Raw genomic sequence first — 25,687 nt, forward strand, 5'->3', positions numbered from 1 at the left:
AAATGTTCTGTATCTTGGTACCAGTTGTGAACTAGAATTGGTAAATGTTCTGTATCTTGGTACCAGTTATGAACTAGAATTGGTAAATGTTCTGTATCTTGGTACCAGTTGTGAACTAGAACTGGTAAATGTTCTGTACCTTGGTACCAGTTGTGAACTAGAATTGGTAAATGTTCTGTATCTTGGTACCAGTTATGAACTAGAATTGGTAAATGTTCTGTACCTTGGTACCAGTTATGAACTAGAATTGGTAAATGTTCTGTACCTTGGTACCAGTTGTGAACTAGAATTGGTAAATGTTCTGTATCTTGGTACCAGTTGTGAACTAGAATTGGTAAATGTTCTGTACCTTGGTACCAGTTATGAACTAGAATTGGTAAATGTTCTGTACCTTGGTACCAGTTATGAACTAGAATTGGTAAATGTTCTGTACCTTGGTACCAGTTATGAACTAGAATTGGTAAATGTTCTGTACCTTGGTACCAGTTATGAACTAGAATTGGTAAATGTTCTATACCTTGGTACCAGTTATGAACTAGAATTGGTAAATGTTCTATACCTTGGTACCAGTTATGAACTAGAATTGGTAAATGTTCTAAACTTTATTACATTACATCATCAACATGTGATGTTTTCTTATTTTCAATATGTTTATGAAAACATCACATCTTACTAATTATTAGTGTACATTATGGATATATCACAACAATTACATGCATCACATTACAAATGTCCAATTCAGTCTTTGGTCTGAATAATAGCTTATCTAATTTTTCTAAAGATTTAATTAAAATGTGTGTGCCATCATGTGATTAATACAATTTTAAATTTGCACCCAGTTTATATGAAAATTATGAAACACGCCAGATATGTTCCCTCTAATGCTTAGATGCTGAGCTAGTTTCAGACATTTCACTTGAAATGAACACTGATCCTCTCTTTACATAGTCATCATTTTCCTTACATTAATGTCATCATCCCTGGCTGTAACTTGGACAAGTGAAATCAAAGGGGTCATGGTGTTGGTAATATCAACTGTGTAAGGCTCATTGATGAAATACGGGGCGAAGTTGTTCCTTAAGAGGGTGATTGTCAATGGGATGGTAGTACTCCTCTTTGGTGGTGAACCACCATCTTCAGCATAGATAGAATACTGTCAAAAAAAAATTAATATGTACACTAATGTATCATGGAATGTCAATAAAAAATAAATATGTACACTAATGTATCATGGACTATCAATAAGAAGGAAACAAATATACTAATATATCATTAAATATCATTTATTCTTCACATGAAAACTTGACAATTGCATTCCATTAAATATACAGGGCATAAACAGGTATATAATCTTTAGTAAAATTCATACAGGGCATAAACAGGGTTGTAATCTTTAGTAAAATTCATTAACAAACTTGAAATGTATTTATGAACATGGATGTCCCTTTATGGTGCCTTGAAAGCAACCTAAGTGTAAAACTTAACCAAGATAGGTGTGACAGACAGACAAACAGACAGACAAATGAATATAAAGATAGCTAGATGGAGAGTCCTATCACTGTATGCCATATGACTGTCATGGTGGAGTATGAAAATGATGAAATCGAAAGCAACTAAAATTGACAGAAATATAAACAATTACACCACTCTCTCTATAACCTGTGCCTTGATAACTCGCAAACCCACTTATAATGTGGGGTCAGGCATGGATCCCATTTTTTTAACCAGAAAATACCCCCAAAAAACTGATCCCTATTTATCAAACTTGAAGAAAATCGTGATCAAAATTGCTAACTGAAACACTGATATATCGCTCATTTTGTGGTAAAAAATGGTAGAAAGGACCTGAAAATTTTAATCCACATTTTGAAATTATCAGCTTTTCATAAGGGGGCCATATAATTGGTTACATTTTCTTTCCAAATGACATTCTTAGTACATCATAATTAAAGATATTCAAGAAAATTTTGATCAATGAAAATGTCACTTACACCTAGAGTAGGCAGTACATTAATATTTAAATGCCAATTAAATAATTTTTGTTAAGTGAAATTTCTGATTTAATTTTATCTTTTAGTTTCTCTTAAGTATAATCATCATAAATGCTATGAGTATTCAGAAGTAAAATGTGCCAGCGATATCCACAGCCATTTCTCTGATAACCCAATTAAGTCCCGACCATGTTTTGATTTGCAGAAGTATTGGCTGTATTGTTGCACTGAATTAAAAGCTGGCATCCTTTATATTATCACATTAATTATGTCTTTTGAATCAAAAGTAAGGAGGTATCAAATAAAGGAGGTGAAATAAATGAAATAAAAGAAAAGTTAAAAGGCATGCAAATCCATCGTACTTAAAATATAGCAGCCCCGGTTGTATATTGGGTGAACTCACTTCATTTGATCAATCAGACACTGTTATAAATGTTATTGTGCATGTAATATAAACCTTAAATTAACTGATTCATTCATGACTGTGATCAAAGATAGCAAGGCAACCAAGTGAAATGAATACTTCGCAAAATAAAGAGCCTGGTTTCACAGATATGGACCAATGCAGGCAAGGAAGTTTTAGAGAATTCCTGAACTGGCACTTAGAGATATCATCAAGGATGATAAGAAGTTTCACTATTACTTCCAATGAAATCACGACATCAATATTACAGTACTAACTGAACAATACAAAATTTGAATTTCAACGTAGACGATTGTCTCATGAAATAAATCTCGCTAGTTTTTGAAAAAAAAGGAATCTTGTTTGGTAGTGTATCAACAGTTAGTCTAGTTCCCTGCTACTCTGACTCCTGACATGGCAGTGTACTATTAAATACCACTCCAGGAACCAGACTAATCAACAAAAAAGTGACGTAAACCACTCTGGGAACCAGACTAATCAACAAAATAGTGATGTAATACACTCAAGGAACCAGACTAATCAACAGAACAGTGATGTAATACACTCCGAGAACCAGATTAATCAACAAAACAGTGATGTAATACACTCCAGAAACCAGACTAATCAACAAAACAGTGACATAATAGACTCCAGGAACCAAACTAATCAACAAAACAGTGATGTAATACACTCCAGGAACCAGACTACTCAACAAAACAGTGACGTAATACACTCCAAGAACCAGACTACTCAACAAAACAGTAACATAATACACTCCAAGAACAAGACTAATCAACAAAACAAAAAGCAGTGATGCTATTTATACAGAATAATGCGTTATTAACAATTATTATCAATGTGATTGTAACACGAGGATTCAGTCATTATAAAGCCCAGTTTCCTACCCGCCCCCCCCCGTGGTTTTCTCAAAGTATAGCTAAGAGGATTTTTTCAAATTTTGGAGGTCCCTCAGTAACTTGTGCCTTCACTTATAGTGCAGTCTATGTTCATGGATTCCGTTGTTCATGAGTTATCGAGGGAGAGGTGTATGGTGAGTTATCGAGGGAGAGGTGTATGGTGAGTTATCAAGGGAGAGGTGTATAGTGAGTTATCGAGGGAGAGGTGTAATTTGATTTAAGAACATCTAGACCTGGGGAATTTCATTCTCTTTCTCTCTCTCACATAAATATTTACACACTTACACTGAGGGCAATTTAATCTTCAAATTAATTTCTAAAGTGATGGCAAGTTAAATAATGAAATCACTAAAATGCATAATTTTTTAAACTATTTAAGAAGTTTGCCAAGCTCTCCAAGTAATTTCTGAGGAAATACATACTAAAAATAATGATATCATGATCACTAAATGAAATACAGTCCTCCAGGCTCCTCTTCATTCTAAAGTCAGAAATACAGTCATCCAGTGTTAAAGCTACTCTTCATTCTAAAGTCAGAAATACAGTCATCCAGTGTTAAGGCTACTCTTCATTCTAAAGTCAGAAATATAGTCATCCAGTGTTAAGTCTACTCTTCATTCTAAAGTCAGAAATACAGTCATCCAGTGGTACGGCTACTCTTCTTTCTAAAGTCAGAAATAGAGTCATCCAGCGTCATGGCTACTCTTCATTCTAAAGTCAGAAAATGCATAGTGCAAAAGTCTAAATGAACAGTAAGAAAAATATTGCAAAAAACAAAACAAATCTGATTTTGAAAAAGAAAAAAATTCTTACTGTAAAGTTGTTCTGTGTTTCGCCATACAGGTTTCTGCGTACGGAGATAATACCAGTGACACTGTCTAACTGGAAACGACCATCACTTGAGGTGAAGTAATAATACACTTGATTATTGGGTGACTGAAAAAAAGTAAAAAAATTTGATTGAGAAAGTATATCTTATCATCGAGAAATAGATAAAAGGAAAACAAACTAACCAAAAAAACATCATGCTTAACTGGTGGATATTATACGAGGACATGAAAGGCTCTTCCAGTGTTCATATCTATCACATATTTAATGGTTACAAGGGCTCTCCCAGTATTAGTGTATATCAAATATTGAATGGGGACAAAGGCTCTTCCAGTATTACTATATGTTACATACTGAATGGGGACAAGGGCTTTTCCAGTAATAGTATATGTCACATATTGAATGGGACAAGGGCTCTTCCAGTATTAGTATATGTCACATACTGAATGGAACAAGGGCTCTTCCAGTATTACTATATGTCACATACTGAATGGGGACAAGGGCTCTTCCAGTATTACAGTATTAGTACATATCATGTATTGAACAGGGACATGGGATCTTCCAGCATTAGTACATGTAAGTATCAAGTATGAAGAACTGAACGGGGCCAAGGGTTTTTCCAGTATTAGTACATATCAAGTATCAAGAACTGAATGGGGACAAGGGCTTTCCAGTTATAATACGTATCACATATTGAATGGGGACAAAAACTCTTCCACTATTACTGTATGTCACATAATGAATGGGGACAAGGGCTCTTCCAGTATTACAGTATTAATACATATCATGTATTGAACAGGGACATTAGATCTTCCAGTATTAGTACATGTACGTATCAAGTATGAAGAACTGAATGAGGACAAGGGGTTTTCCAGTATTAATACATATCACTTATTGAATGGGGACAAGGGGTTTTCCACTATTAGTACATATCAAGTATCAAGAACCGAATGGGGACAAGGGCTTTTCCAGCATTAATACATATCACATACTGAATGGTGACAAGGGCTTTTCCAGTATTAATACATATCACATATTGAATGGGAACAAGGGCTTTTCCAGTATTAATACATATCACATACTGAATGGGGACAAGGTTTTTTCCAGTATTAATACATGTCACATATTGAATGGGGACAAGGGCTTTTCCAGTAAAAATGCATATCACATATTGAATGGGGACAAGGTTTTTTCCAGTATTAATATTTATTACATATCAAGAAAGAGTGACATTTTATTAGAATACCTATTTAAAAAGTGGTTAGGGTATAAAACCTAAATTTGACATATATATTCTTATCAAAGCAGCATTTTACCATCAAATAAAAGTTTTAAATAAATGTTTATAAATGTCACCATTCATTCCATGCATAACAATCTAAGAAATTCTAAAGATCCTTCTAAATTCAGTACCTTTCAAAGTTTGTTATTTTTCAAAGATCACTCTTAATTCTGTACCTTTCACTGTTTGTAATTTTTCAATGATCCATCTAAATTCACTCTTAACCTAAGCACTGCATTTACCTTTGATTTGACGTCCATGATGTTTTATTAATTTCTTACTGCTTAACTTGGTTGATGCCCACAGGGCAACAGGGCACCTGGGGCTAAAAATGCATTATACCATTACAAGATGTCTTGAGTTATTTAAGAACTGTATAAAAAGGAATTAAAGAAATTAATAGGGCAGATATGAAGTTATGACCTTACAACTCTGATGGAAGATCTAGCAGTGGTGGGAGTTGGGATGAGGGAAATAGGGGTTGCATTAAATCTGACATGTAGCATGCTGTCCCACTCAGTCACATTATCCTGACACCAGGTTGACCAGTCCTAACACTAACCTTTTAATGCTGAGCACCAAGCAAGGCAGCTGTTAGTACCATTTTTGTAAGTCTTTGGTATGACTGGACCGGGGATTGAACCCACGACCTTCCGCATCTGAGGTGGATGCTCTAAGCACTAGGCCACCGGAGCAGTTCAACTTTCTGGATAAAACCCAATAAGCAATTATAATTAATTGGCTGACAATGTTTTTTCAAGCACTAGACCTCAACTTTCTTGATAAAACCCAAAGGCAATTTCGTTCCAAAAGAGCAAACCAGGAAAGTAAGTATTCAAATTTGAAAAATATGTAATCTTTAAGTTTATGGGGATAACATGCCTAATTTAATTAACTTAAGTATCAACAATAATCCTAAAAGCACCAAAATAAATCATCCCCTGGCAGAAATTAAGAATTACAAAATTTAATAAATACATTTTAATTCATATAACACATGTTAGTTACAGCTTTCCCTTGTTATAATGCAGAAAAACATTAGATTAATCAACGTCAGCATTCCTTAACCACCTCCAATCCACAAACAGCCAATAAAGTACTCCATGATAAGAATTTGTTAAAGGAACAAAACAGTTAATTCATACATTATTGGGAAACTGGTAATTACATATTTTTAGCGAAACAAAATGCACATGAGTCATAAAAATGTGCCCCAAATCCTTATTTTATGCTTTGTAATAATGATCAAGACTCAACAAGTTTAAGCTAATATTTAAATTTTAGTGGAATTTTCATCATCATACAGTCCAGTATGTTTGTCAAACAATGAATTGGATTTAATGTAAAATGTAATTTAATGGCTGCTATTATTCATTTTCGCAAATATCTTGATGGTTGTTAGGTAAATGATGCAGTGAATGCTTCATGTTAAATCCATTGAAGCTAATCAATTAGTACTTCATGTTAAATCCCCTGAAGCTAATCAATGAGTGCCTAATGTTAAATCCTCTGAAGCTAATCAATGAGTGCCTAATGTTAACTTCCCTGAAGCTAATCAATGAGCGCTTAATGTTAAATTCTGTGAAGTAAATCAATTAGTACTTTATGCTAAATCCCCTGAAGCTAATCAATGAGTGCTTAATGTTAAATTCCGTGAAGTAAATCAATTAGTACTTTATGCTAAATCCCCTGAAGCTAATCAATGTGTGCTTAATGTTAAATCTGCTGAAGCTAATCAATCAGTGCTTAATGTAAAATCTGCTGAAGCTAATTAATGAGTGCCTAATGTTAAATCCCCTGAAGCTAATCAGTGAGTGCTTAATGTTAAATCCCCTGAATCTAATCAAAGTGTTGCTAATGTTAAATCTGCTGAAGCTAATCAATGAGTGCCTAATGTTAAATCCCCTGAAGCTAATCAATGAGTGCTTACTGTTAAATCCCTTGAAGCTAATCAATGTGTGCTTAATGTTAAATCTGCTGAAACTAATCAATGTGTGCTTAATGTTAAATCCCCTGAAGCTAATCAATGAGTGCTTAATGTTAAATCCCCTGAAGCTAATCAATGAGTGCTTAATGTTAAATCCCCTGAAGCTAATCAATGTGTGCCTAATGTTAAATCCCCTTTGCTAATCAATGAGTGCTTAATGTTAAATCCCCTTTGCTAATCAATGTGTGCTTAATGTTGAATCCCCTTTGCTAATCAATGAGTGCTTACTGTTAAATCCCCATAAGCTAATCAGTGAGTGCTTAATGTTAAATCTGCTGAAGCTAATCAATGTGTGCCTAATGTTAAATCTGCTGAAACTAATCAATGAGTGCTTACTGTTAAATCCCCTGAAGCTAATCAATGAGTGCTTAATGTTAAATTCCCTGAAGCTAATCAATGAGTGCTTAATGTTAAATTCCCTGAAGCTAATCAATGAGTGCCTAATGTTAAATCCCCTGAAGCTAATCAGTGAGTGCTTAATGTTAAATCCCCTTTGCTAATCAATGAATGCTTAATGTTAAATCTGCTGAAGCTAATCAATGAGTGCTTAATGTTAAATCCCCTGAAGCTAATCAATGTGTGCCTAATGTTAAATCCCCTGAAGCTAATCAATGAGTGCTTAATGTTAAATCCCCTGAAGCTAATCAATGAGTGCTTAATGTTAAATCCCCTTTGCTAATCAATGAGTGCTTACTGTTAAATCCCCATAAGCTAATCAGTGAGTGCTTAATGTTAAATCTGCTGAAGCTAATCAATGTGTGCCTAATGTTAAATCTGCTGAAACTAATCAATGAGTGCTTACTGTTAAATCCCTATAAGCTAATCAATTAGTGCTTAATGTTAAATTCCCTGAAGCTAATCAATGAGTGCTTAATGTTAAATTCCCTGAAGCTAATCAATGAGTGCCTAATGTTAAATCCCCTGAAGCTAATCAATGAGTGCTTAATGTTAAATTCCCTGAAGCTAATCAATGAATGCTTAATGTTAAATTCCCTGAAGCTAATCAATGAGTGCTTAATGTTAAATTCCCTGAAGCTAATCAATGAGTGCTTAATGTTAAATTCCCTGAAGCTAATCAATGAGTGCCTAATGTTAAATCCCCTGAAGCTAATCAATGTGTGATTAATGTTAAATTCCCTGAAGCTAATCATCTTACTGCAAGATCTGTATCTCTAGCTGAGACTGCAAAGATGCTTGTTCCTGGACTTGTTATATCTTGAATGACAGTGAAGTACTGCTGCTGCTGGAAGGTGGGACTCTGCAAGTTCCTGTTCACGTTAACTCTGACAGTCTCAACTGAAGAAAGGGATGGTACTCCATTGTCTTCTGCTTTGACTCGTATCTGGAAATACAAGTATAAAAATCAATATAGTGCTTTTGCTAAGAGTAAAGACAGTTAACAGCCATTTTGAAAAAAAGAAGTGACTGTTACCATGAGAAACCATAAAATCCAAATAGAATAAATAACATTCATCCATTGCATAAAAGATATCACAGCAAAATTTGTTTATAATGTCTCTCAAGAGACTGGGATTTTGTATAACTTCATTATTTAATTTTCAACATGTTTATTTTCATATCATGTTGATGTACATGTCTATGATGTTGGACATATTATGATATACAAGTTTTAAAATCTGTTGAAAGCATTAACATGCATATATGTGTATTATCCTAAAAGAAAATGTTACCAGACCCAAGTTGGCATAACCCATCACAGACTGTAGCAAAGGGAACATAACTCTGATGTCTCACTATTATTATACCATATATACACAATCTACATAGCTGAAACACATTCTTACAAAATGTTCTGTTTATGTCCATATATACATGTTTTTTACTATCAATGCTTTTATTATCAATGTTTTTATTATTATTATTATTATTATTATTATTATTACTGTGTGTGCAACTGTGTACATGTACTTTGGGTGTAATAGTGCACAAGGAGGATTAATTCCATGCAACTAATTGTGTCACCCTCTTAAAATAAAGTTATTATTATTATTATTATTATTATTATTACTATTCTTATTATCAGTGATAATGGCATGTGTTTTCTCACTAAACCATGTCTTTAATTTGTCATTTGTACTGAAAATGACATGAAAATGCTCTAAGAAAGTAAAATTATTTGAAAATATCCGACTGGTAGAATGTAATTTTCTTCCTGGCATTGAGTAAAATAATGTAGATGCCCTTCACATGGAATACATAGGAGAATATTTGCAAAGTGCCAGTCTATTCTTGGCATTCAGTCACAAAATGTACATGCCATGCCCTTGATAACAAATGACCTTGAATTTTAAAAGGTGATGGAAAGAAGACTCATGCTCAAGTTCTAACTGGTGAAATAACAAGGAACTTACACTATGAAGCTCAAAATTTAATGAGCAAGGCCTGTAGCTGTCAAAAATTAAACACAAGAGACAATGTCCCTCCCACACCAACTTTCTGGCAAAGGCATAACCAAATCTACCCAACTTCCTGGCAACGGCATAACCTGCCCCCACCCCCCAACTTCCTGGCAAAGACATAACCAAATGTACCTGATGAGACTTACAGTGTATATTGTGGTTGTTTCCAGTGAGTTGTCAAGATTCAGGAATATTCTGCCATCCTGCTGGATTCTAAAGACAGCTGAAGCAGCTCCATCACCGATGATACTGTATGTTATGGCATTGAAGGGTGATGGATCAGCATCACTGGCTGTCACTCGGAACACTTCAGTGTTCACTGACTGGGTATAGTCCATTGTAAAGTTGTAGGGGATGTTGACAAATACTGGTGGAAACCTGATATATGTTAAAACAAACATTAATTCCTTGTATGCCAGTATTTGATCTGACTTTTGACACTTTCACCTCCCAGTAATGGTCACTAATATTCTTATAATATTTGACTTTAATCAGTTGTTAAAAGCAATGAAATAACCATTTAGACATAACAGATAAACAATTTTTTATTGAATATTTAAAGATATATATATATATATATATATATATATATATATATATATATATATATATATATATATATAGATGATAAATAATAAAGAAAGAAAAAAGAATTGTATGACTAATTATTTCCCATTTCAACATTTCTTTACTTATTCTTATTTCAAATAATATGTGTTTTCTCCTGTGCAGTGATGCATCTTGCACAGCAGAAGTTGACAAACTTTTATGTCATCTCATGATTTCCATCATAAAAAATGTAACACCACCATTCAGAAATGAAACTGTTATATCAGAATTTATCTTGGGTAAAACATTGGCCGATAACTAGTTGCATGCATAACTAAAGGTTTACATTAGTTGCATGCATAACTAAAGGTTTACATTAGTTGCATGCATAACTAAAGGTTTACATTAAAGTGATATTCTAAAAATCCCGTTTGTAATAGCTTACATTATTTCTAACATGAGATATGAAACTAAATTCATGGAAATATGATCAAATTTAAAAGTCCATGCCAATGAGTGTGTATGATAAACAAAATATTAACTAAGTTACAATTAAATGACGATAAAAATATTGGACCTAAACTATTATTTACCTGTTGCGGCGAATATTAATTTCAATGGAGGCAATTGCAGGGCATGGCCTTTGTGTTGGCAAACCATTGTCAGTGCAAGCAGCACCAAACCTGTAGACCAAAACGCGAGTTGTATCTCCATAAATTGACTGTCTGACATATACTTCTCCTGTTGATTTGTCGATTGCAAAGTAACTAAGAGCATGGCTGTTACTCTGTGTTTCTGTGAGGGAGTAGGAAACAAGATTGTACGGACTGGATGTATCAGCATCTGTAGCTGTTACACGCAGTACAGAACTTCCAGGTGGCAGGGTCTCATCAATGGTTGTGGTATACGTTATTGGTGAAAAAGCTGGATCTTGGAGATTTTTCAGAATCGTTATTTCAGCTAATGCTGTAGCACTCTTAGGGGGAGTTCCACCATCAACAGCCACAACTCTTAATCGGTAAAAAGTTCCAGTCTGCAGTGTAAGGTTTCGCGCTACTGCCACGCGTCGTGTGCTTGGATCAAAGCTGAAGTAAGTTGGACCATCATCATCTCCCACAAGGGTCAAGGTCACAACGTTAAATGGAGAAACTGTATCAGCATCCTGAACAGTGAACTGAGTAACAATGTCACCAATAGGCCTGTTTTCTGTAATTGTCACTCGATAGGGATCATTAATAAATACTGGTGGATTCTGGTTTCTCTGAACTAGGATAGATACAGTGGCATCTTGAATAGCAGCACAGCTTGATGGTGCTAGATCTCTAACTCCTATAATGATGTTATACTGAGAAACCCCTGATGTATCAATTGATAGACTTCTCGCTAGTTTTAATGTTCCAGTCCGGGAATCTATAATAAAGTTGTCAGAACCAGTCCCTGACTTGATGAAATATTCCAGAGTGTTGTAAGGGGCAACAGTATCCAAGTCAGTGGCTGTTACATTTACAAGGACTGTTCCCAAAGCAGTATTGTCGGCAATGGATGCTTGATAAAACCTGGGAGAAAAGATGGGGCAGTTTTGATTGTGGTTGATAGTGATGGTGAAAACTGTGCTGTTTTGTTTGGGTGGGACTCCATTATCTGATGCAACAACATTCAAGGTAAAGCTCGTACCAGACACACCTCCTAGTGATCGATTTAAATAAACATCCCCACTGACATCATTTATAGCAAAGTAGGTCAAAGCATCACGGGTTCCAATAAGAGAGTATCGAATTTGATTGTACGCAACACCTGTATCTCGGGCCTCTACAGTTACTATGCGAATATTTAATGGCTGTCCCTCCTGGATAGTTCTGTCATATGGTTCGTTTACAAAAAATGGTGTCACCAAGTTGCGGATGACGTTGACTGTTACTGTAGCAGTGTTAGCATTCACTCGCCCTGGTTCATCACTAAGTGTGATTTTCAGCTGAAAAAGAAAGAAGAATCTAGTAATCCTCATTACAACATGTTTCAATATAAAATAGCAACAACATAAGTCACTCCTCAAAGCAAATAGCTTCCTGACAAATTATTCAATCCAATCGTCTTGTATGATAGCTTTTGGTAGGAATTACATACAATGCTCACGAAAACAAGCACCGATTCTTATTTGTAGGATGTGAAGAAGTAATGTATGCTTGATAAAATCAGAAGTCTTGTCTTGAGAGAGTGAATAACAAATGTGAATCAGAAGTCTTGTCTTTGAGAGAGTGAATAACAAATGTGAATCAGAAGTCTTGTCTTTGAGAGAGTGAATAACAAATGTGAATCAGAAGTCTTGTCTTTGAGAGAGTGAATAACAAATGTGAATCAGAAGTCTTGTCTTTGAGAGAGTGAATAACAAATGTGAATCAGAAGTCTTGTCTTTGAGAGAGTGAATAACAAATGTGAATCAGAAGTCTTGTCTTTGAGAGAGTGAATAACAAATGTGAATCAGAAGTCTTGTCTTTGAGAGAGTGAATAACAAATGTGAATCAGAAGTCTTGTCTTTGAGAGAGTGAATAACAAATGTGAATCAGAAGTCTTGTCTTTGAGAGAGTGAATAACAAATGTAAATCAGAAGTCTTGTCTTTGAGAGAGTGAATAACAAATGTGAATCAGAAGTCTTGTCTTTGAGAGAGTGAATAACAAATGTGAATCAGAAGTCTTGTCTTTGAGAGAGTGAATAACAAATGTGAATCAGAAGTCTTGTCTTTGAGAGAGTGAATAACAAATGTGAATCAGAAGTCTTGTCTTTGAGAGAGTGAATAACAAATGTGAATCAGAAGTCTTGTCTTTGAGAGAGTGAATAACAAATGTGAATCAGAAGTCTTGTCTTTGAGAGAGTGAATAACAAATGTAAATCAGAAGTCTTGTCTTTGAGAGAGTGAATAACAAATGTGAATCAGAAGTCTTGTCTTTGAGAGAGTGAATAACAAATGTGAATCAGAAGTCTTGTCTTTGAGAGAGTGAATAACAAATGTGAATCAGAAGTCTTGTCTTTGAGAGAGTGAATAACAAATGTGAATCAGAAGTCTTGTCTTTGAGAGAGTGAATAACAAATGTGAATCAGAAGTCTTGTCTTTGAGAGAGTGAATAACAAATGTGAATCAGAAGTCTTGTCTTTGAGAGAGTGAATAACAAATGTGAATCAGAAGTCTTGTCTTTGAGAGAGTGAATAACAAATGTGAATCAGAAGTCTTGTCTTTGAGAGAGTGAATAACAAATGTGAATCAGAAGTCTTGTCTTTGAGAGAGTGAATAACAAATGTGAATCAGAAGTCTTGTCTTTGAGAGAGTGAACAACAAATGTGAATCAAAAGTCTTGTCTTTGAGAGAGTGAATAACAAATGTGAATCAGAAGTCCTCCTACACACAAATAATCAACCCAAGTGTTGTTCTTAAGATTTTCAGTTGTAGAATCCTTCGAAAAAATGCCTCAAACTTCACACAAATTTGGATAATGGAACCTTGAAAAAGGGGTTATGTGATTACTTATTAGAGGTGATTTCAAGTAGTTATTGTCATTCATATTCACACTACATTTCACTGGATCATATTTTTACTTTTCATGACCAGATTAAATATAATTTTAATATAATGCAATTTTTGCTCTGACATCTATCCATAAAAGCAGATTATTTTCCAGACACAAAGTAAATATTTTGAGTTCAATAAAATTGACAACATTTATTTTTTCTAAAGACATGTAATTTGTATGTCTCTGTTGAAGAAGACCAAAGTTTTTTATGCAATACCATCACTTCCACCAGCCATGTAAAAATGCTATAGCAAAATAATAATTAATAAAACCAAACTACCATCTGCCAATAGGCTTCAAAACAATCACCACTGCTAGGTTTTTTATTTAACTATGCTGAGGTATGTACTTACATTGTAAAATGTGCATACTTACACTGTAAGAAGTGATGTATCCAGGTAGAGTGCATACTTACAACGTAAGAAGGGATGTACCCAGATACAGTGCAAACTTACACTGTAAGAAGTGATGTATCCAGGTAGAGTGCATACTTACAATGTAAGAAGGGATGTACCCAGGTAGAGTGCATACTTACAATGTAAGAAGCGGATGTATCCAGCTAGAATGCATACTTATAATGTAAGACGGGGTTGTAACCAGGTACAGTGCATGCTTACAATGTAAGAAGGGATGTATCCAGGTACAGTGCATACTTACAATGTAAGAAGGGGATGTATCCAGGTATAGTGCATATTTACAATGCAAGAAGGGGATGTTTCCAGGTATAGTGCATACTTACAATGTAAGAAGGGGATGTATCCAGGTATAGTGCATACTTACGATGTAAGAAGGGGATGTATCCAGGTATAGTGCATATTAGCAATGCAAGAAGGGGATGTATCCAGGTACAGTGCATAATTACAATGTAAGAAGGGGATGTATCCAGGTATAGTGCATATTAGCAATGCAAGAAAGGGATGTAACCAGGTACAGTGCATACTTACAATGTAAGAAGGGGATGTATCCAGGTATAGTGCATATTTACAATGTAAGAAGGGGATGTATCCAGGTACAGTGCATGCTTACGATGTAAGAAGGGGATGTATCCAGGTACAGTGCATGCTTACGATGTAAGAAGGGGATGTATCCAGGTACAGTGCATACTTATGATGTAAGAAGGGGATGTATCCAGGTATAGTGCATACTTACGATGTAAGAAGGGGATGTATCCAGGTATAGTGCATACTTACAATGTAAGAAGGGGATGTATCCAGGTACAGTGCATGCTTACAATGTAAGAAGGGGATGTATCCAGGTACAGTGCATACTTACAATGTAAGAAGGGGATGTATCCAGGTATAGTGCACTATGCAGCTGAATATCTCCAGTTGATGGCACAACATTAAAGTACAATGGGGCTGGAGTGTCTCCAACCAAGGTGAAGACAAGTTTATTGTATGGAGCTGCCTGAAAATAAAATATACAAATTTTCAGTGACAAATATCACAATCTAACTTACTGACCATATATTTTTAAATTAGAAAAATAAATATTTAAAAACACAGAACCATAAGCCACATCATTTGCATAGATTCTGCATGATACATCATTTGTATGGATACTACATGATACATCATTTGCATGGATACTACATGATACATCATTTGCATGGATACTACATGAGACATCATTTGCATGGATCTACATGATACATCATTTGCATGGATACTACATGATACATCATTTGCATGGATACTACATGATACATCATTTGCATGGATACTACATGATACATCATTTGCATGGATCTACATGATACATCATTTGCATGGATACTACATGATACATCATTTGCATGGATCTACATGATACATCATTTGCATGTATCTACATGATACATCATTTGCATGGATCTACATGATACATCATTTGCATGGATCTACATGATACATCATTTGCATGGATACTACATGATACATCATTTGCATGGATACTACATGATACATCATTTGCATGGATACTACATGATACATCATTTGCATGGATCTACTTGATACACCATTTGCATGGATACTACATGATACATCATTTGCATGTATCTACATGATACATCATTTGCATGTATCTACATGATACATCATTTGCATGGATACTACATGATACATCATTTGTATGGATACTACATGATACATCATTTGTATGGATACTACATGACACATCATTTGCATGTATCTACATGACACATCATTTGCATGGACACTGCAAACTACAACAGAAAAATAACCTCACACATGTAGTTATACAATCTTCCAAATTATGCTGCAATAGAAAATTAATCTCACATGCATATTAACACCATCTTTCAAGTTAGGGTACAATAGAAAAATAATCTCTGATATGTAGAAATGATGGCTTTTACGACATTTTAACACTAAAAATAATGTCACTATGTAATGAGTCATACCATGCAGCAGGTGCATAAATTAAAAGGTGACAAAAAATTTTTCTTTAGAATGATGGAATGATTTTGATTCTTTTATAATATGCCTGCTCATACACTGTGTTTCTTAATAATGTTTCCATGTTAGTTTTCTGTCACAGTGTGTAATATTGCAATTTTTATATCACATGTTACAAAACAAAATAAATTTCTGTCCAAGGCACTGAAGAAACTGTTTTTTTTGTGGGTTCGTAGGGGTATTTTCTCTATTTTCCCAAATAAATCTGTCTGCAGCATAAAGACAACAAAAGAAAAACAGCAGGGAAAACAAGATAAAGTTAAATACACATTTAAACCATGGAGTCATGTCCAACTGACAGCAGGAAAAATTATGACACCATAATAATTGTGCTCAAATATAATAAAACTTGACTAAACATCTTGATAAATAACTATTATTCCACACATGGAATAAGTTGACTAAACCTCTTGATAAATAACTATTATTCCACACATGGAATAAGTTGACTAAACCTCTTCATAAATAAATATTATTCTAGACATGGAATAAGTTGCCATACTATTTTTCCAGACATGGAATAAGTTGCCATACTATTATTCCAGACATGGAATAAATTGCCATACTATTATTCCAGATATGGAATAAGTTGCCATACTATTATTCCAGACATGGAATAAGTTGCCATACTATTATTCCAGACATGAAATAAGTTGCCATACTATTATTCCAGACATGAAATAAATTGCCATACTATTATTCCAGACATGGAATAAATTGCCATACTATTATTCCAGACATGGAATAAGTTGCCATACTATTATTCCAGACATGAAATAAGTTGCCATACTATTATTCCAGACATGGAATAAGTTGCCATACTATTATTCCAGACATGGAATAAGTTGCCATACTATTATTCCAGACATGAAATAAGTTGCCATACTATTTTTCCAGACATGAAATAAGTTGTCATACCATTATACCACTATTCCAGACATGGAATAAGTTGCCATACTATTATTCCAGACATGGAATAAGTTGCCATACTATTATTCCAGACATGAAATAAGTTGCCATACTATTTTTCCAGACATGAAATAAGTTGTCATACCATTATACCACTATTCCAGACATGGAATAAGTTGCCATACTATTATTCCAGACATGGAATAAGTTGTCATACCATTATACCACTATTCCAGACATGAAATAAGTTGTCATACCATTATACCACTATTCCAGACATGGAATAAGTTGCCATACTATTATTCCAGACATGGAATAAGTTGCCATACTATTATTCCAGACATGAAATAAGTTGCCATACTATTTTTCCAGACATGAAATAAATTGTCATACCATTATACCACTATTCCAGACATGGAATAAGTTGCCATACTATTATTCCAGACATGGAATAAGTTGCCATACTATTATTCCAGACATGGAATAAGTTGCCATTGCAGCTCAGATGGCAGAGCATAAGACCCATAATGCAAGGGTCATCGGTTCAATACCTTGCCAGACCAGTGCAAGTCATTCCAGGCCTGTGCAGGTCATCCCATGCTAGCCCAGGCTTTCCCAGCCCAGTGCAGGACATCCAAGGCCAGCACAGGTCATTCCAGGTCAACTGCCTAAGCAAGTTCTTTTGATACTCACTTAGCTCCTATTTCCACAGCATGACCAAACTAAACCAGACTAAAACATCTTGATGTAAATTAACAAATCCAGCCAGGCCAGAAGCACACAAAGCTTGGCACTACAGTAAAACTAGTCTTGAATGACCAATGCTATGAAAGGCACTACAGTAAAACCAGTCTTGAATGACCAATGTTATAAAAGGCACTATAGTAAACCAGTCTTGAATGACTAATGCTATGAAAGGCACTACAGTAAAACCAGTCTTGAATGACCAATGCTATGAAATGCACTACAGTAAACCAGTCTTGAATGACCAATGTTATGAAAGGCACTATAGTAAAACCAGTCTTGAATGACCAATGCTATGAAAGGCACTACAGTAAAACCAGTCTTGAATGACCAATGCTATGAAAGGCACTACAGTAAAACCAGTCTTGAATGACCAATGCTATGAAATGCACTACAGTAAAACCAGTCTTGAATGACCAATGTTATAAAAGGCACTATAGTAAACCAGTCTTGAATGACCAATGCTATGAAAGGCACTATAGTAAACCAGTCTTGAATGACCAATGTTATGAAAGGCACTATAGTAAGCCAGTATTGAATGACCAATGCTATGAAAGGCACTACAGTAAAACCAGTTTTGAATGACCAATGCTATGAAATGCACTACAGTAAAACTAGTCTTGAATGACCAATGCTATGAAATGCACTATAGTAAAACAGTCTTGAATGACCAATGTTATGAAAGGTACTATAGTAAGCCAGTATTGAATGACCAATGCTATGAAAGGCACTACAGTAAAACCAGTTTTGAATGACCAATGCTATGAAATGCACTACAGTAAAACCAGTCTTGAATGACAAATGCTATGAAATGCACTATAGTAAACCAGTCTTGAATGACCAATGCTATGAAAGGCACTACAGTAAAACCAGTCTTGAATGACCAATGCTATGAAAGGCACTACAGTAAAACCAGTATTGAATGACCAATGCTATGAAAGGCACTATAGTAAACCAGTCTTGAATGACCAATGCTATGAAAGGCACTACAGTAAAACCAGTATTGAATGACCAATGCTATGAAATGCACTATAGTAAACCAGTCTTGAATGACCAATGTTATGAAAGGCACTATAGTAAACCAGTCTTGAATGACCAATGCTATGAAAGGCACTATAGTAAGCCAGTATTGAATGACCAATGCTATGAAAGGCACTATAGTAAAACCAGTTTTGAATGACAAATGCTATGAAATGCACTATAGTAAACCAGTCTTGAATGACCAATGCTATGAAATGCACTATAGTAAACCAGTCTTGAATGACCAATGTTATGAAAGGCACTATAGGAAACCAGTATTGAATGACCAATGCTATGAAAGGCACTATAGTAAAACCAGTTTTGAATGACAAATGCTATGAAATGCACTATAGTAAACCAGTCTTGAATGACCAATGCTATGAAAGGCACTATAGTAAACCAGTCTTGAATGACCAATGCTATGAAATGCACTATAGTAAACCAGTCTTGAATGACCAATGTTATGAAAGGCACTATAGTAAGCCAGTATTGAATGACCAATGTTATGAAAGGCACTATAGTAAACCAGTCTTGAATGACCAATGTTATGAAAGGCACTATAGTAAATCAGTCTTGAATGACCAATGTTATGAAAGGCACTATAGTAAACCAGTCTTGAATGACCAATGCTATGAAAGGCACTATAGTAAAACTAGTCTTGAATGACCAATGCTATGAAAGTCACTATAGTAAACCAGTCTTGAATGACCAATGCTATGAAAGGCACTATAGTAAACCAGTCTTGAATGACCAATGCTATGAAAGTCACTATAGTAAAACCAGTCTTGAATGACCAATGTTATGAAAGGCACTATAGTAAACCAGTATTGAATGACCAATGCTATGAAATGCACTACAGTAAAACCAGTATTGAATGACCAATGCTATGAAAGGCACTACAGTAAAACCAGTCTTGAATGACCAATGCTATGAAATGCACTACAGTAAAACCAGTCTTGAATGACCAATGTTATAAAAGGCACTATAGTAAAACCAGTCTTGAATGACCAATGTTATGAAAGGCACTATAGTAAAACCAGTCTTGAATTACCAATACTATGAAATGCACTACACTAAAATCAATATTGAATGACCAATCCTATGAAAGTCACTATAGTAAAACCAGTCTTGAATGACCAATGCTATGATAGTCACTACAGGAAAACCAGTCTTGAATGACCAATGCTATGAAAGACCATCTGACTTGCAAGACCAGATACACTTTGCATAAACCAATCTGTTATATTGAAAAATTATATGAGAGACAATATTTTACTGGCAGAGGTGGTCTCCCAAAACAAAGTCCACTGTACTAAAAAAGCCCATTATACAGTGTGAGAATATGAAAGCCTTATTTTGCAAAGGTACGATTCATGGCTTTTGTGCTTGCTATTAAGTTAAATACCCAGCAAACAATGATCAAAGGACCTCTTCCTTGATCCACTCAGCAAACAATGATCATTTTCTCTGGAGACAGAAAATCCTCCTCAATCCACCCAGCAAACAATGATCATTCTGTGGAGACAAAATGATCTGTTCCTCAATCCACCCAGCAAACAATGATCATTCTTTGGATACAAAAGGACCTCTTCCTCAATCCACCCAGCAAACAATCATCATTTTGTGGAGACAAAAGGACCTCTTCCTCAATCCACCCAGCAAACAATGATCATTTTCTCTGGAGACAGAAAATCCTCCTCAATCCACCCAGCAAACAATGATCATTCTGTAGAGACAACAGAACCTTTTTCTCAATCCACCCAGCAAACAATGATCATTTTCTCTGGAGACAGAAAATTCCCCCTCAATCCACCCAGCAAACAATGATCGTTCTGGAGAGACAACAGAACCTTTTTCTAAATCCACCCAGCAAACAATGATCACACTGTGGAGACAACAGGGCCCCTAACTCAAATCCACCTAGCAAGTACTAATCATTCTGTTGAGACAAAAGGACCCCTTTCTCAATCCACCCAGCAAACTATGATCTTTCTGTAGAGACAACAGGACCCCTTCCTCAATCCGAGTAGTGAGCAATAATCATTCTGCAGAGATAAATGGACCCCTTCCTTAATCCACAAAGTTAAGCATCAACATAAATAAATCAATGTCTGACACAAATAAATGAACAAAAAGTAACTTTAGTCCTGATAGCTATTTCCTATCTATTAACAGATTGTTATAATCAATGTAATCCAGTGTAAGATTTGAAAAGAAACAACTATTTTTTAAGGCATATTTATAATATCAACTGTTTTTTAAGGCATATTTACACATATCAACTGTTTGTTTAAGGCATATTTATACATATCAACTGTTTTCTTAAAGGCATATTTATACATATCAACTGTTTTTGTTAGGCATATTTATACATATCAACTATTTTTAAGGCATATTTTTACATATAAACTGATTTTATTGCCATATTTATACATATCAACTGTTTTTTTAGGCTTATTTATACATATCAACTTTTTTTTTGAAGGCATATTTATAGATATCAATAGCTCTTACCAGATCTGCATCAAATCCTGATAGTGTTAACATTGTTTGGTCAAAAGGATAGGTTTCCAGGACAGGGATCGAAAGTCTGTAAGCAGTTGTGCTGTTGGGATATCTCCATTCTGGTGTGAAAAGGTTCCGAGTAACACTTACTCGGAAAGTGTTGTAAGCCACTCTCGCTGGTGAACCATTGTCTCGAGCCTCAATCAGAAGCTGGAAAAATAGATGAGATTGTTACAATTAAATGGCAATGATCACTTTTCAGTCAAACCACACCACATTAATGTTACCCATAATGATCACTTTTCAGTCAAACCACACCACATTAATGTTACCCATAATGATCACTTTTCAGTCAAACCACACCACAAGAATGTTACCCACAATGATCCCTTTTCAGTCAAACCACACCACATTAATGTTACCCATAATGATAACTTTTCAGTCAAACCACACCACATGAATGTTACCCGTAATGATCACTTTTCAGTCAAACCACACTACAAGAATTTACCTGTAATGATCACTTTTCAGTCCAACCACATGCATGAATGTTACCCATAATGATCCCTTTTCAGTCAAACCACACCACATGAATGTTACCCATAATGATCCCTTTTTAGTCAAACCACACCACATGAATGTTACCCGTAATGGTCCCTTTTCAGTCAAACCACACTACATGAATGTTACCTGCAATGATCACTTTTCAGTCAAACCACACCACATGAATGCTATCCATAATGATCACTTTTCAGTCAAACCAGACCACTTGAATGTTACCCCTAATGATCACTTTTCAGTCAAACCCCACTACAAGAATTTACCTGTAATGATCACTTTTCAGTCCAACTACACCACATGAATGCTACCCATAATGATCCTTTTTCAGTCAAACCATGCAACATGAATGTTACCCATAATGATCCTTTTTCAGTCAAACCACACCACATGAATGTTACCCGTAATGATCCCTTTTCAGTCAAACCACACCACATTAATGTTACCCATAATGATCCTTTTCAGTCAAACCACACCACATGAATGTTACCCATAATGATCACTTTTCAGTCAAACCACATGCATGAATGTTACCCATAATGATCACTTTTCAGTCAAACCACACAAGATTGTTACCCATAATGATCACTTTTCAGTCAAACCACATGCATGAATGTTACCCATAATGTTCACTTTTCAGTCAAACCAAACCACAAGAATGTTACCCATAATGATCAATTTTCAGTCAAACCACACAACATGAATGTTACCTGTAATGATCTCTTTTCAGTCAAACCACATGCATAAATGTTACATGTATATGATCCCTTTTCAGTGAAACCACATGCATGAATGTTACCTGTAATGATCCCTTTTCAGTGAAACTACATGCATGAATGTTACCCATAATGATCACTTTTCAGTCAAGCCACATGCATGAATGTTACCTGTAATGATCTCTTTTCAGTCAAACCACACCACATGAATGTTACCTGTAATGATCTCTTTTCAGTCAAACCACACCACATGAATGTTACCTGTATATGATCCCTTTTCAGTGAAACTACATGCATGAATGTTACCCATAATGATCCCTTTTCAGTCAAACCACACCACATGAATGTTACCTGTATATGATCCCTTTTCAGTGAAACTACATGCATGAATGTTACCCATAATGATCCCTTTTCAGTCAAACCACATGCATGAATGTTACCTGTATATGATCCCTTTTCAGTGAAACTACATGCATGAATGTTACCAGTAATGATCAATTTTCAGTCAATCCACACCACATGAATGTTACCCATAATGATCACTTTTCAGTCAAACCACACCACATTAATGTTACCTATAATGATTGCTTTTCAGTCAATCCACACCACATGAATGATACCCATAATGATCCCTTTTCAGTAAAACCACACCAAATGAATGTTACTTATAATGCCATAATGATCATTTTTCAGTCAAACCACATGCATGAATGTTACCCATAATGATCCCTTTTCAGTCAAACCACATGCATGAATGTTGCCCATAATGATTCCTTTTCAGTCAAACCACACCACATGAATGTTACCCATAATGATCCCTTTTCAGTCAAACCAAACCAAATGAATGTTATTTATAATGCCGTAATGATCATTTTTCAGTCAAACCACATGCATGAATGTTACCCATAATGATTCCTTTTCAGTCAAACCACACCACATGAATGTTACCCATAATGATTGCTTTTCAGTCAAACCACACCACATGAATGTTACCTGTAATGATCACTTTTTAGTCAAACCACACTAGATGAATGTTAACCATAATGATCCCTTTTCAGTCAAACCACACCACATGAATGTTACCCTTTTTAACAAAGTTCTGTACCTTTTAAATCATACAAGATCCTTTTAAATCATACATTATTTTAAATCATGCAACAACGTTTTAAATCATATAAAATCCTTTAAAATCATACAAAATATTTAAAATCATACAAAATCCTTTTTAAAAAATCCTTTAAAATCCTACAAAACCTTTTATAATCATACAAAGTATTTAAAATCATACAAAATCATTTTTGAAAGCTACAGCTGTCTTAATATTCAAAAAACTGATGTGCTTTTATTTTTATCATTGTGTGGAAAAGGCTAAGTTCCTAAATATCTCTTGCACAAAATGTTAAAAGATTTCTGTAACATGTTGTATATACTCAATAATGAGTCTAGTCCTACACCAAACATGTTGTATATGCTCACTAATGAGTCTAGTCCTACACCAAACATGTTGTATATGCTCACTAATGAGTCTAGTCCTACACCAAACATGTTGTATATGCTCACTAATGAGTCTAGTCCAACACCAAACATGTTGTACATACTCACTAATGAGTCTAGTCCTACACCAAACATGTTGTACATGCTCACTAATGAGTCTAGTCCTACACCAAACATGTTGTATATGCTCACTAATGAGTCTAGTCCTACAGCAAACATGTTGTACATGCTCACTAATGAGTCTAGTCCAACACCAAACATGTTGTACATACCCACTAATGAGTCTAGTCCTACACCAAACATGTTGTACATGCTCACTAATGAGTCTAGTCCTACACCAAACATGTTGTACATGCTCACTAATGAGTCTAGTCCTACAGCAAACATGTTGTACATGCTCACTAATGAGTCTAGTCCAACACCAAACATGTTGTACATACTCACTAATGAGTGTAGTCCTACACCAAACATGTTGTATATACTCATTAATGAGTCTAGTCCTACACCAAACATGTTGTATATACTTGCTAATGAGTCTAGTCCTACACCAAACATGATGTATATACTCGCTAATGAGTCTAGTCCTACACAAAACATGTTGTATATACTCACTAATGAGTCTAGTCCTACACCAAACATGTTGTACATACTCACTAATGAGTCTAGTCCTACACCAAACATGTTGTACATACTCACTAATGAGTCTAGTCCTACACCAAACATGTTGTACATACTCACTAATGAGTCTAGTCCTACAGCAAACATGTTGTATATACTCACTAATGAGTCTAGTCCTACAGCAAACATGTTGCATATACTCACTAATGAGTCTAGTCCTACAGCAAACATGTTGTATATACTCACTAATGAGTCTAGTCCTACACCAAGCATGTTGTATATACTCACTAATGAGTCTAGTCCTACAGCAAACATGTTGCATATACTCACTAATGAGTCTAGTCCTACAGCAAACATGTTGCATATACTCACTAATGAGTCTAGTCCTACAGCAAACATGTTGTATATACTCACTAATGAGTCTAGTCCTACACCAAGCATGTTGTATATACTCACTAATGAGTCTAGTCCTACAGCAAACATGTTGTATATACTCATTAATTTGTCTAGTCCTACACCAAACATGTTGTAGATACTCACTAATATACAAGACAAGATTACTAAACAGGAAGTATGAAAATAAACTTCCTCATCAGTGGCTTTACCAAAAATCAATTATGGTGCAGATTCAAAGCAAATTATGTAAGCATACTCACAGTGTAGAAAGTCTCTGGTCTGTTTGTTAAAGACTGGGTTAAAGTTATTCTTCCACTGGAGTCCACA

The 25,687-nt window shown here is 35.1% G+C and overlaps 1 protein-coding gene across 1 annotated transcript in view; it reads right to left on the reverse strand.

Annotated features, from left to right (window-relative positions):
- Positions 1-21,635, reverse strand: part of LOC149802467 (uncharacterized) — a 512,180-nt gene extending 490,545 nt beyond the window's left edge. The window contains exons 1-7 of the mRNA XM_089951513.1: positions 21,588-21,635; positions 15,214-15,348; positions 10,971-12,349; positions 9,975-10,206; positions 8,565-8,750; positions 4,125-4,247; positions 965-1,153 (exon numbers count right to left, since the gene is read on the reverse strand). Of these exons, the coding sequence (XP_089807639.1) occupies positions 965-1,153; positions 4,125-4,247; positions 8,565-8,750; positions 9,975-10,206; positions 10,971-12,349; positions 15,214-15,348; positions 21,588-21,620 (2,277 nt within the window). The 5' untranslated portion in view covers positions 21,621-21,635. The remainder of the gene's footprint in view (positions 1-964; positions 1,154-4,124; positions 4,248-8,564; positions 8,751-9,974; positions 10,207-10,970; positions 12,350-15,213; positions 15,349-21,587) is intronic.
- Between the last annotated feature and the right edge of the window lie 4,052 nt (positions 21,636-25,687).

The sequence above is a fragment of the Sinohyriopsis cumingii genome, chromosome 3 (genome assembly GCF_028554795.1).
Source record: "Sinohyriopsis cumingii isolate HCF-2022 chromosome 3, ASM2855479v2, whole genome shotgun sequence".
Lineage (NCBI taxonomy): Eukaryota > Metazoa > Mollusca > Bivalvia > Unionida > Unionidae > Sinohyriopsis > Sinohyriopsis cumingii.